At 46.1% G+C, this 13,986-nt stretch overlaps 1 protein-coding gene across 1 annotated transcript in view; it reads left to right on the top strand.

Annotated features, from left to right (window-relative positions):
* The window catches only part of Tnfrsf21 (TNF receptor superfamily member 21), a 71,553-nt gene that overhangs the window by 48,818 nt on the left and 8,749 nt on the right, over window positions 1–13,986 (top strand). Inside the window, exon 4 of the mRNA XM_087897997.1 lies at window positions 398–663. Coding sequence (XP_087754123.1) covers window positions 398–663 — 266 coding nt within the window. The remainder of the gene's footprint in view (window positions 1–397; window positions 664–13,986) is intronic.

Here is a 13,986-nt window from a genome sequence, read left to right as displayed (position 1 = left end):
AGGGATCATTGGTTGTCTTGATTGGTTTGGCTTTCGAAAGCAACTCTTGGGGGAGGATTTGTTGTGCCTCTGAGATCAGCTCTTTTGATGTGTATTCAGGCAGCTAACCTGTTGTTTAAAGGCACGTTATTTGTTTATTGTTTCTGTGTCTGTGTGTGTGTGTGCTGTTAGGAATCTAATATAGCACCTCCTGCGTGCTAGGCAAGTGCTGGACCACTGATCCCCGTCTCTCCTTCACAAAGTACACAAACTAAAGCTCATAATGGCATCGAACTGTCGCAAAGTGGGCGGTGTCTGCCAAGTACCTACAGAAGATGGAGATGATAGAGCGCAACAGGACAGCTTCCGGCTGAGACACGTTTGCGCTTACTTTTATTTTCTTTCGTCCCCGGCATAGGTATTGACATCTTGAAGCTTGTCGCAGCCCAGGTGGGAAGCCAGTGGAAGGACATCTATCAGTTTCTCTGCAACGCCAGCGAGAGGGAGGTGGCTGCTTTCTCCAATGGATACACCGCAGACCACGAGCGAGCTTATGCAGCCCTGCAGCACTGGACCATCCGTGGCCCCGAGGCCAGCCTCGCCCAGCTAATCAGCGCCCTGCGCCAACACCGACGCAATGACGTGGTGGAGAAGATTCGTGGGCTGATGGAAGATACCACGCAGGTAATAGAGCCCTGTATGGTTGTTTGCTTTGCCACTAATCTGTTTGTCTTTGAACTTCACACTTCATCAGGTATGTTTGCAAGGGAAAACAGCTGATCTTAGGTGTTTGGGTAAGCATACTTGCAAGTTCTTACACAAGCATGCGCGCGAACACACACACACACACACACACACACACACACACTCAAGCACACTGCTGCTCTTTAGGGCAGAATTGTCGGTGGCTGTGGTTTACAATCTGCATGGGATTTCTGCCATTGTTTGATGCTTGGAACCCCACTGCACGCCTGTCAAACAAAGTATCTGAAGAGGACACCACCTGTGATGAATCACCTGTTTTTAAAGCGTTCCGAGTGTCTTGTGCGGAGTTGAGAGTCCTTATCTTTGGAAGTATGTTCTAGAATCAACCTATGTGGCCAGAACTATTCTTTGTCAAAATCGATTTACAACCTCATCTTGCATTGCATGTTTTGAACAAAAGCGAACAGGGAATCCTTCCTTTTCCAGAGGGTGTGTGCGCACTCGTGTGAGTTTTCTGGCTTAGTTACAGAGGCCCTCTTTGCTTGTGGAATAGCCGACAGCAGCTGGTAACGGGACTGACCCTCATTGGTTAGTCAACTGCCTTCACCAAGCCTGAGGAAATCCCAGGCATGTATGTTATTGATGTCGGTGAGCACTAATTTTGGAACCAAACACTGGATCCAAATCCTGGCTCTGACACGTGTTAGATGAATGATCAGAGATAAGTGGCACCCAGTTTGTCTGACACTGATCGTATTTGCAAACCTCCTTTATGGTCATTAATAACAACAGCGTAACTATTGAGTATAGGATGCCTGAGTTATTGGTGTTATTCTAGCATGGTAATTACTGTCATCATTAACTCATTTCATTCAGCCATTCATTATCTAAAAGTTCCCTGAAAAGCATGGATTAAGTAGAAAATTTGGTATTGGATCATATTTCAAATAGACTTTGACTAAAATTTGGGGACGTATTCTGCCGTTAAGACATGATAAAAACCCACTTTAGGTTAAAGGTCATTCTGCATGTGTTATGCCTTCAGAGGTTCAAATTCATTTTTTTTATAAGAGCTGAATAGAAATTAGTTCACCACATTAACTCAATTCATGACCATTCTGCACCAAATTTTGTACAACAAGGGACTTGGGGTTACATATCTTTTATCTTTTTAACATTACCAGTGTAATGCCTCTCCATTAGTAGTGCAAACATTGGTCAGGTGAATTTTATTTTTAATAGCAATGTTAGGATACAAATGTGTATGTGTAGACTAACTTTGAAGGTGGCTTTCAAAGTTCTTAGTATATTTTTAACCTCTTTGAAATGTAGGACTTGAGAAAAACGTTTACTAGTAAGCCAGTTATAAAAATTAAAAGGCGCACACGGATGTGTTACAAGGCTGTGTTGTGAATTTTGAAAGACATTTTTGAGAAGTAACATACACAGCCACAGCTGGGCTTTTAAATAGTTGAGTTTGGAAAGGAAAGAAAAATATTTATCCTCCACTTATATAAGATACTTGCAGTTGAAATAGAGGGAGTGCACAGGCGGTCTATAGGCTTTCGCAAGTGTTGTCTGTGAGGGAAAGAACTGGTCAGACAACAGAAGACTGAAGATAGGTGCAGATATTTGGAATAAACCGCCAGATCTCCTTGACAATACCTAGGAGAAAGATAATCCAAGTTAAGCTACTGTTTGGGTTTGGCTATCCCAAGTCTGTGATGGTCCCAGAAGCTAAGAGGCCACTGTGGCTGGTGGTGGTTACTCATGACTTTACTCCATCCCTGAATTTGAGAGGCAGAGGCAGGTGAATCTCAAGGCCAGCCTGGTCTACATGGTGAGTTTCAGGACAGTCAGGGCTACATAGTGAGACTGTCTCAAAAACAAGAAAACTAAACAAATAAGTAAAATAAAAAGAGATGACTGGGTATCCAATGGAAAGTTTGATAGCCTAAAAGGCTAAAGGAACTTATAAGAATGAATTAAAACACAAAGTGTCTTCCTGTATGCTAACCTTACACACACTTCTTTCCTATCTCTCACCTCCTCTGTACTAAAAAAAATTCTTACCACACCTAATTTTTTTTTAATTTGTATTTTGAGAGGCCACGGTGTGATAGCATTCTATACCTCCCAGCTTGATTTTTCTGTAGCGTAGGTATTACGGTGCATGCTGGTTGTACAATACTGAGCTTCTTATTGCATGTTTTAACAATGTGCATCACTGTATTGCAACATTCTGGGTCTGGTTCTCAACTAATTTTGGGAGCTAACAAGCCTGATTCCTGGCTGCCAGTTCTTAACAAATGCACAGTATGGAACAGTCCGCCATCCATAGCTTCTCTTTGAGGTTTGCCAAGTCAAGCAAGAGACCTGGAAAGCAGGGGGCATAATTAAGACTCACTCGTCACATTTTCTGGTGGAATTGCTTTCCCTGTGTATTGTGGTACTTCTGGGGATTCAGGACTTTGCCCCAGGAGTTAATGGACTCTTAATGCGTAAAAATGACTCATTTTAAATGGTTAATGTTTCTTCTTGTTCGTGAGGCTGAGAACACCTACTTTAGGCTGCTTTTTAAAGGTTGACATTCGTGTGGCTTTTCGTTACCTCCGTCCAGAACAGCTGGTCCAATATTAACCATGGTAGCCACTGGCAAGTCCATCCTGAGCCTGACTCTTTTATCATCTGAGATGTGAAGTGCATTCTGCAGGCGTTCTAAGACCAATGTCTAAACTGAACCCAGATCTTCCAGAATTGTGTCTTTTCTTCCAGGCATATGCATTTGAGAGAAGTAACTAAATGGTTGAATGGGGTTTTTACACATCTCTTTAAATTCTTTTTAAATGTGTGTGTGTGTGTGTGTGTGTGTGTGTGTGCACTGCAGCTACAGGAAGTCAAGGGTTGCCCAGTGTTGAGTGTTGATACTGGGTGCCGATCGCCAGTGCATTAAAGGAAAGCAAGTGCTTTAATCTGCTGAGTACTCCTTCCAGCACCTCTCCCACAAACAAAGCTAATTTTTTTTTTAAAAAAAAATGTAACACTCTTGCATTCTAACTTGTGTTACCTCTCTTTTGCCGCCTTTGACTTCATTTTGTGTGTAATTTTATCTAGATTTTGTCTTTGATCAAGGGGAGATGACTCAGTCAGTAAAGTGCCTGCCACACAACTTAAGGTCCCAAGTTCAGATGCCCAGAACCCACTTAAAAAGTGGGCTGGTCATGGTGGTGCACGCTTTTAATCCTAGCACTTGGGAGGCAGAGGCAAGGAGGACCTCTGTAAGGTGGAGCCAGCCTGGTGTACCTGTTGAGTTTAAGGCTAGCCAGGATTATATAGAGAGAAACCCTGTCTCCCCTCTCCTCCCAAAAAGCAAATAAATAAAAAAAACTATGGACTTTGGCTTCCTGGGTCCCCCTCTGCTTCGTGGAGTGTCTTTCTGTGTGTTTGTCTGTGTGTTTCCTCACACAGCGGCAGGTGGATCAGGAGTTCAAGATCATCCTTGGTTATAGAGAGAGTTCGAGGCCACCCTGGGGTATTCTGTCTTTAAAAATCTTCATCGTCATATTAAAGATGTTTAAAAGAATTTTTGTGCTATAAGCACACTGCCCTGCAAAGCCCCGATGAGCGAGTCCTTCCAAAGTCAGGGTTTGTGTTGCGCTCCTTGGCCCTTCTCTGTTGTCTTTTCTGCAGCCTCCACATCGCCCTGGGACAGCTAGGAGATGATGTGGGTTTTATCTTTAAATCTCTATTATCTGGGAGTTTATGAGCACAGTATGTTGCTGGGCACTTTGCGCTGGCAGATGAGAAAGGCAGTCAAGGGAACCTACAGTGGACCAGAAGAAGCTCACACAGACCTGAGCCATCAAAGAGCGCGGTCCAGGAGGACGGAAGGCAAATGTACTTGCTGTTCTTGGAAACAGCCATTAAAGTTCCGCTCCGGGCAGGGGTGTGGAGATGAGTGACAGGCTAAATTCCTTGGTATGATCAGCTTGAGGACCCCGGGTCCACCACTGTACTTCTCTGCCTCGGTTTCTTTGTGATAAATCATGATGCCCGTGGCTTGCTTTGGGGATGAATGTAGAATGGCTGCCAGTAAGCAGTCCGTGTATGTTTATTTCTCTTTAGATGGAATGACTTCCCAACTTGTTCCTAACCAGCTCCAACTCACACGCATAATGGGCCTTTTAAACCCCGAAGGCTGGGGTCACATAGTTTTGGGCAGGGAGGCTCAGCGGGTTTCCAGGCTGCTGGAAGTGAAAGGTCCGTCAAGGCGGAGTCGCCTGGGTTCAGTGGCCAAAGGCTAAGAAAAGGCAGCTGACTGTAAATATTTATTCGTTCCTGCCTGAAAGAGGGAGTGCTTCTAGGCCGCTTGGAATGCTTCCCCTCGCCAGGAAATAAAGGTGTGTGTGGAGATAAGGCTTTCCCCTTCATGGCTCTCAAGAGAAGCAGCATGACATCACATTGGCTGGCTGAACCTGACTTTTTCTTCTTTTCCCCTCCTTTTATGTTTGGCCCCTTGTGAATGCAGAGAGGCTGAGTGAGTGTAATATTTGTTGACTGGTCTTTTCTTTACTATCCCCTTCCCTTCCTTCAGGGAGGCGTGGGGGTGGAGTAGGGGCCAGTTTTTTTCTCCACAGGAAGCCCTGGGTGAAATCTGTGTGCTTGCCTGGGAATTCAAGGCCATACTCTTCACCCCTGAAAAGCTGCTTATCAGAGCTGGCTGAGGTGCTGATTGGTCATGCTCTGGGATGTAGAAGACAAGGTGGGAGAGCAGTGGCTAGTAGCTCACTTCTGCAACACTCTGATACCATGTTTGTGCACCAGCACTTCTTATTATTTCGTTTTGGATTTTTTTTTCTTTTAAACTGGGTCCCACCATGTAACTCTAGCTGCCCTAAAGCTTAGGAGGCAGAGGCAGGCAGATCTCTGAGTTTGAGGTCAGCCTGTTCTACACATTGAGTCCGGGACTGTCAGTGCTTTAGAGAGATCCTGTCTTAAAACAATAATAATATGTTTGATTTGGTTTGGTTTTTGTTTGAGTCAGGGTTCCTCTATATAGCCCTGGCTGTCCTGGAACTCACTCTATAGATCAGCCTGGCCTTGAACTCAGGAGATTATCCTGCTTCTGCTTTCTGAGTGCTGGGATTAGAGGTGGGCGCCACCATTGCTTAGCATTTTTTGTTTGTTTGTTTTTTGGTTGCTGTTTTTGAAACAATAATTTTTTTTTTAATTAAGGGGCTGAAGAGATGTCTCCGCATTTAGCAGCCCCTGCTGCTCTTGAAGGATCCAGCCTCAGTTCCAAGCAACCTCATAGAGACTTACATTATCTCTAACTCCTGCTTCATAGGGTCGGATGCCTCTTGGCTTCTGTGGGCACCAGATACACATATGTTGCAGGGGGAGGGGCGCCTTTATTTGTCCTGGCTGCCTGGTTAACTTACACCCGAAATAACCACACAGAAATTGTATTAATTAAAACACTGCCTGGCCATTAGCTCTAACTTCTTATTGGCTAACTCTTACATATTAGTTTAACCCATTTTCATTAGCTTGTGTATCGCCACGTGCCAGTGGCTTACTGGAGATTCCAACTGGCGTCCATCTCAGGCAGAGAATCCACAGCTTCTCCTACTCTTGCTCTTCTTCCCAGCATTCAGTTCTGTCTTCTCCGCCTACCTAAGTTCTGCCCTATCAGGCCCAAAGCAGTTTCTTTATTCATTAACCAATGAAAACAACACATGAACAGAAGAACCTCCTACACCACACATACATACATGAAGGTAAACATTGTACACATAAAATAAAAATAAATATAACCGATAGTGAAGTGTGGCAGACCATCCTATGATTCTTAGGAGGTTGCTGCAGGAGGGCTGCAGATTTGGGGGTGGCTTAGGCTAACACAGCAGAGGTGAGGAAGGGGAGAGGAGGATAGAGGCGAGGGAAAGAGGGAGGAAGGAGTGAGAGAAGCATTGCAAGTTTAGCAGATCTAACAGTGACCAGCTGCTTGCTGGGCGTGGTGTGGTGCAGGGCGGTTGAGCCTGGCTGTCTGCTCGCTTCCTCTTTGCCTAGTGACATAGGTAGGTGAGACTACACTGTGATTTAACAGCCAAGGAACTCAGTTGATGACGTTGTTTCTTACTTGAATGATTCCTTGTCCTTAGAGACCTTTTGGCTTTTCTAGAACCACGTAGAAGAGCTAACCCTCTCAGGATCAGAGTGTTTGGCCATGCTTACATGCTCTGTCCCTCCTTCCCTCTCAGCCTCCCCCAGCCCTCCCCTCCTGGTCTCACATAGTAGCCTTTCTCTTAGGCACTGGGCGACTTTACTCTAGCAGCGGGGAGAATCCAAGGGCTTGGGAGGGACCGGGACGCTGCTGCTCAGGCTGCTGAGGGATCACAGCTCCTGGCTTTTGCTGCCAAGCTGCAGGATGCAGCTGTCCTTATCTATGGGACTCGCTATTTTCAGAAATGCAGCGAACATGAGCTGAGGCAAATACCAGCTGGACACTTTAGTTGACTTTTTAGGGATTCAAATGAGTTTGATTTTGTTTGTTTGTTTTTATGCTATATTATTGTTGTTATTAATTTTATAGAAAATAGAACTTATTGTCTTCAGGCTTAAGGACCTAAGACCCAAGCTGTTAGCCAGATTAGCATGGACCTAGGCCCTGCTCTTCTTTGCCATGTCACTACAGCATAGAGGGTCATTTAAGGACGCTTCTAAATCACAGGGTGTGACTGTGGGCTCTGGGGAGCTTCCAGTGTAGTGAAGAGAAGACAGTCCAGAGGGATTACTGAAAGATTCAGGCTCAGGTGTGCACTCAGGTATGTTTCATGTTGCAGGCCACGGGGCTTGAAGAGCCATGTTGGTGAAAAGACTTCAGACATGTAATGGCCTTTTGGGCTGGCTTACTTATTACCATATCTCAAAGTCTCTGCTGAACATGGTGGCTCACATCTGTAGTTCCAGCATAGGAGGCTGAAACAGGAGGATTGCCAAGAGTTTGAGGCCAACCTGGGTTCCCTAGTTCAGCCAGGATACACAGAATAACCTGTCAAACAAACAAGTCCATAAACGAAATAAGAGCCAAAAAAAGTTCTCTACAAAGTTTCATAGTTATTCCCACTAGTGCTGCAGGTACTTGCTGCCGCAGGCGAGGAAGAAAGGTGGTCCCTGCCTCTCAAAGCACTCCCTCTCCTGGGTGAAGGCGAGCGTGCAAGGACTGGCAATTACAATTCACGGGCATGAGCAGGTGTTCCATTGGAAATGCATATGTGAGTGTATAGTATCGGGACGTTCTCAGTCCAACATGTCTGGGAAAGTAAAGCTAATGCAGGCTTGTGCAGTTGAGGACAGGATGCTGGTTTCGCTCAGCACTGTGCTTTGGTCTTCTTCCCCGAGACTTCTCTTCCTGCCAGCAGGCAGTCACATCTGCCTGTTTGCAGTAGGGATGTCTCATCCCTTCGCTGTTGCAAACAATGCGTGTTTTCTTACATCCCGTTTTCTGTGGCTCAATAGCAAGCTTTACAGAAACTTAGAATTGGTCCTAGTGAGAAAGGTACAAAGGGTGAGGTTCCAGTGTCCCATCCACATCAAATGCAGGGCCTTAGGTTGATGTTAGTGACCTTTCTCTGTCACTCTCCACATCAAATGCAGGGCCTTAGAGGTTTGGATAACATGTAATGGAATAAATAAATCCAAAATTTGGACTTCCTCTTGGTTAGAGTTGAATTTTGTTTCCCACACTCCCTCCCTTTGTGACCTTAGGAAAGCCAAGTTCTGTCTCCATTCCTCAGTTTCTTCCAGACAGCTTTGTAAAGCTTGCCAAAACTAGAGGGGTGTACGCACCCAGTCCTGTGCTTGACATGGATAGAGGGGTGTATGCACCCAGTCCTGCGCTTGACATGGGTAGAGGGGTGTACGCACCCAGTCCTGTGCTTGACATGGATAGAGGGGTACATGCACCCAATCCTATGCTTGACATGGATAGAGGGGTGCGTGCCCCCAGTCCTGCGCTTGACATGGGTAGAGGGGTGTATGCACCCAGTCCTGCGCTTGACATGGGTAGAGGGGTGTATGCACCCAGTCCTGCGCTTGACATGGGTAGAGGGGTGTGTGCACCCAGTCCTGCACTTGACATGGATAGAGGGGTGCGTGCACAGTCTGTGCTGACTTGGATCTTAGTGACTCTGCTCTTTCCTTTTAGAACAAGGAGCCCATAACGGGAGCAAGGGAAAGTAGAGCAGCATTTGCTCAGATCCCGTCCATCACATTTCAGAAGGTTTCGCATCTGTGCTCAGTGAGCACAGTGAGCTCAGTGAGCAGGGTATGTAGGTGTCATGGTTCCTAGCTGTTACTGTTTTTCATTGGAGTCTAGCTTGGTCATAAAAGGCACCAGGGTGTGCCCCTGAAAACAAGATAGAAACGCCACCCGTTGTAGCTGATATGGTCCTGCTTCTGGATGTTAAAATGTGCACCAGCAAAATACGGAAGTTGAATTTGCCCTATGTATAGATCGTGAGGAGAAACACCAGAGAAATCGATTCTTTCTTTTTAAAAAACTACTTCTGCCCCCGTGTGTGTTGTACGGACTTTGCACTTGGTGTGGTTTGTGTAAGGACACGCGTATGTATTCACACCTTCCTAGAGGCCAGAGGTTGATGCCAGTGGCCTTTCTCTGTCACTCTCCACCCTCATTGCGTGTCAGTCTCTCCCTGAGCCTGAAGCTCACGGCTTCAGCTAGGCTGGCGGGCCAACGAGCTTGGGGATCGGCTTGTCTTCTACCCACACCTGTGGCTTTTCTCATGCGACTTCTGAAGTCCAAACTCAAGTCCTCACGATTACATTTTACTGACTGATCTAGCCCTTCAGTCCAGAAACAGAGTCGTAATAGCGCTGCACCTATCACTCGCGTGTACCTGCACGCACACCATTGTTATTATTACTGTTATTATTCTATTTTTATTTTATTATTTATTCATATTATTTTATGGTTGTCATTGCTTTGAAGGGTAAGATTTTTTTACACAGGTACTTTATTTGGTAAGCATTAATCCGGTGTTGCTTGTGTGCTGAACACCGTGCCCGGCACTGAGACACGCCCTGGACAGTCGCAAAGGACAACCTAGCGGGCTGTCCCCTCTGTGCTGCCATTGTAAGAAGGACAAGTAAGTGGGACAGATGTTTAAACTATCGTCTCCGAAACCGCTATGGAGACGTTAAAGTGGACTTTTGAAAATCTTCCTTTTACTCCGGGCTAGCACCGGACCCCGACACTCCCCTCCCCTCCCCCCAGATGGTGACTCGGTATCCCCAAAAGGCTAAGTATGTTACTGCCGACACTTTCCATCCTTTCAGTCCCCACCCTTACTGGCCTTCTCCAAAAGCTCACGGGAAGAAATCAGAATCAATATTATCGGAAAAAAAAAAAGTTTCTTTATCGCTTATTTCACCATCATGGCTGAAGACCACGTTTTATTTTTCTGAAGCCCAAACACGTGTGGAGACAAACTGATGGCTTCCAGCTTGGCCAGGCTTTGATCCTGCATTTCAAGGTGGTCCTCTAATCAGTTACAACCCTATGTCTCTAGCCAGTCACTAGCTCATGGGGACATCGCATCTCGTCTGATCTGAAGTAGGTTTGATTATTGTACAGCTGTTACTTTCAACATTTTTCTTGAAGGACAGACAATATCGCTTTGATTTTCCTGTAAAAATCATCCCTGGGGAAGAAACCTCCACTTCCCTCCAGGAGTGAGTCAGAAAGTGCAGAATCGCCTATCGTTAAAATAATTCATTGCTGACCGTGCAGGGGCGGGGTTATTTTGTGTATTTATAATCCCATCTGTAGGCAAGGTGCTCCTGAAAGTGGTAGAGAACCTAGGTGATGGGCACGAGTCTTCCTCAAAGTGAAATCCTGGGTCTCTTGGCGTATGCTTCAGCTAGGACTGCCAGACCCGGCAGAGAGCCTGCGTGCCGTCCTTTGAGTTGTGAACAGTGTGTGATGTTCTGATCTGTTCTGATCCACGATGCACATACGGCTGGAGGAAATGGTCTACGGCGCAGGATGAATGTCCTCAAAAAAAAGAATTTGCACAGAGTCAGAGACGAGCCAGTTGGCATTAGGAGGAAACGGAGGACTTTCGACGTGTGCAGACGTCCAGCTTCTGGCTGGCAGAGAGGAAAGGGCATGGCGTTGTGCATTCTTCTGGTTTGGGGGCTGTTTCCCTTCCACACAGATGCAAACCCTAGAACGCGCACTGCTGGTGATACCCGCCATAGCTAGGGTCGAAGCCACCCAATGCTGGAACAGGTGAGGTCAGCTGTGGGCATCTACACACTTATCAACGGAGTGAGTCAGCTTTGGCTGCTGCCCTCAAAAATGTGCAGGTTGAAACTGTTTCTGCTTATTGGTACTGTGTACATATAGACTCAAGGAGCAATGCACAGGAAACGGTCATACTCTGGCTAACTGCTATGGGGACAGAGTCAGAGCCGCCGAAACCTTGAAGTCTCAGAGGGCCACCGTTAGGGTGGAAACCGGGTGGTTGAGGTTATAACAGCACAACTCAATGAATTTGTTAAGCAATACTCATCTGTCAAGCTCGTAAAACCTATTGGAGGACCTCTGAAGTGGCTCAGAGGGTAGAGGCACCGCTGACACACCTGGATACTTGAGCTGCATCACTATAGGGTGGACGAGAGAATTAACGTCACATCACTGTCTGACCCCAACATGATCGCCGTTGGATATCAGGTCCTTAGGCGAGCTTTTAAGAAAGCTTGTGCGGCGTGTTTTCAAGGGTAGACCTGTCTAGACTGCACTGAGGGGAACCCCTTATTTCGAACAACATGACCTCCCAGTGTCCTGATGGTGCTGAGCTTGGCAATACTATCCTAAGATGTGAGTGGGTTCCCACTCAGAACCCAGAAAGCCCGCTTGCTCTCGTCCTCACTTCCTTTATTGAGAAAGCTAGTCAGTGAGTCAGCTCAGGGCTGCCACAGCGAGCAGGGCCCTTGCAGTCAGCAGACACCCGCCCAAGCAGCTGGGCGGGGCTCTGCCTCCCTCCCCCTGGAGCCAGCTGGTTCTTACCAGCTTTGGCAGTCTTTGAAGCACATCTTGTGGCTTCCTGCAGCTTTTCCTCTGTGTACCCAGGAAAAGGAGAGTTCTTTTGCTTAGGGCAAAGATTGACCGTTCGCACTTTGAGTTAAATGTCATCTTTGAGATCCCTATTGAAACTAACTCTGAGGAACGGTCAGTATCCATGGATGCAATACTGCTAACCCCCTGACTTTAAGTCGGGACCTCCCGTGGCCAATTAACCGCTGGCTAGCCTACCTACAGTCTTCAGTAAGACTTCAGTTGTAAATAAATCGTGGCCGATTTTCCTCGGCCTCAACTAATCAGGGTGGGTGGTGTTGTCTCTTCACATAATTTCCCAGTGGCTTCAGGCATTAGCTATCCAGGTTAACCCGGAGTTTCTCTCTATGGTGGGTAAGCTGGATGCTACAAGCTTGCACTGGCTCCCAGATTCTCCAGTTAGACACAGCTATGCTTCGTCTGTGGCTTTGCCCGGGAGCTCCCAGGGAGTCCCATCCTGGCTTGTGTTCCTGTTCCTGCTCCATCCCATGACCTTCAGTGACTCCAGAGAGAGCAGGCAGCAGAGGGCCTGTGCTGGCCGCCTGCTAATTGGTCATCTAGACTGGAAGTGTCAGCACGGTTCCTTCCTCATGCAATAAATATACTCCTCACATGTCTCCTGAGGTCTGGGCTGAGCTGCAGAGGAAGAGAGAAGGAAAGATAAGAGGCTTGTCAATAGTTCTTTCTATTTCAATAGACTTGCTTTATCTCTGTATGTGTGGCTCTTTCCAATCCATGTTCCCATTTCTGTGTCTCAGACAGCTGACCAAGTTCTCCTGAAAGGCTTGGGGAAAATTCGACATACCAGTTCCATCTATGTGGGGTTTTTTGGTCTGGAAAAAAAAATTGATCAGTAAATTTGGTTTATTTCTGAATCGGGTCCAACAAGAATTCGCACTTCAAAAGTGGATTTAATAAAGTCACTGTGAGGGTCGGAGAGATGGTTCAGTGGTTCAGAGAGTGTATTACTTTTGCAGAGTCCCTCAGTTTGAGTCCCGGGACCAACAACAGGCGGCTCACAACTGTTTGTAATTCTAGCTCCAAGGGATCTGACGACCCTCTGGTCACACACACACACACACACACACACACACACACACACAGGTAATAATAAAGTATTTTTCTAAATTATTTTCTCCTCTCACTTAAGATTTAAAGGAAACCTAATCCTCTTTTCAATGAAAACAATGTGGTTTTTGTTATTCCTTTTGCTTTTTGAGACTTTAATATAATTGCATCACTTCCCCTTCCCTTTCCTCCCTCCAAACCTTCCTATGTGCCTTTCCTTGCTCTCTTTCAATGCATGGATCTGTCTTCCACCAATGACTGTTAAGAAGACATTATCGCAGGCATTCTTCAGTCTGTGAGCTCAGGAATGGGATAGATTCAGATAAAAATTTTTATGACCTGACTGCTAACGTTGCTCCCCCTTATCTGAAATCCCTGGAGCCCATAGATTTAAATTTCTTTTTAAATTTTATTTAATGTGTAGGCATGTTCTGCCTGCGTTTGAGTATGTGCACTGCATGCATCTCTGGTGCCTGTGGGGGTCAGAAGAAAGTATTGAATCATATGCAGCTGGAGTCATCAAAGATCACAGGGTGAATCACCCTGTGGGGCCTGGGAATCGAACCCCAGTTTTCTGCCAGAGCAATCAGTGCTCCTAACCACTGAGCCACTTCTCCAGGCCTGGGTTTAACTTCTTTACTGCTTTATCGTCTGAGTTCTTGTTCTCCAGCATAAAGACCAGTAGACTCGATGGAGTCAGATATTACAAAATAATGACCTGGCACGGAAGACAGGGCTCAAGCTGGGATTCCCACACGGACCTGCAGATGACGTGAAATCTAATTTCATCTTCGTTATATGAGCAGCTGGACGGCAGGGAAAAGAAGCTTGAGATAACATCACACTCCCCACATAGTTGTCATTTTAGACTTATTTGTGACTGTAATTCCCTTTGGATAGCCTAAAATTTAGTGGAAATTCAGTTTGTTTGTTTTTCTTAACTGGTCCGTCGCGAATCTGCCGGGGTCTGAAATATTTTCAAATAGAAAACAAATTATTGGTCTCAATCAAAGTGTGTGGTGTTTGCAGAATGTCTCATCCATCCTTTTATCCTAGGACAGCTGTCCAGCGGGAGGGTGAGACCGCTATTG

This window comes from Myodes glareolus, chromosome 18 (genome assembly GCF_982192425.1).
Source record: "Myodes glareolus chromosome 18, mMyoGla1.1, whole genome shotgun sequence".
Taxonomy (NCBI): domain Eukaryota; kingdom Metazoa; phylum Chordata; class Mammalia; order Rodentia; family Cricetidae; genus Myodes; species Myodes glareolus.
This window is presented reverse-complemented; position numbering and strand designations above follow the sequence as displayed.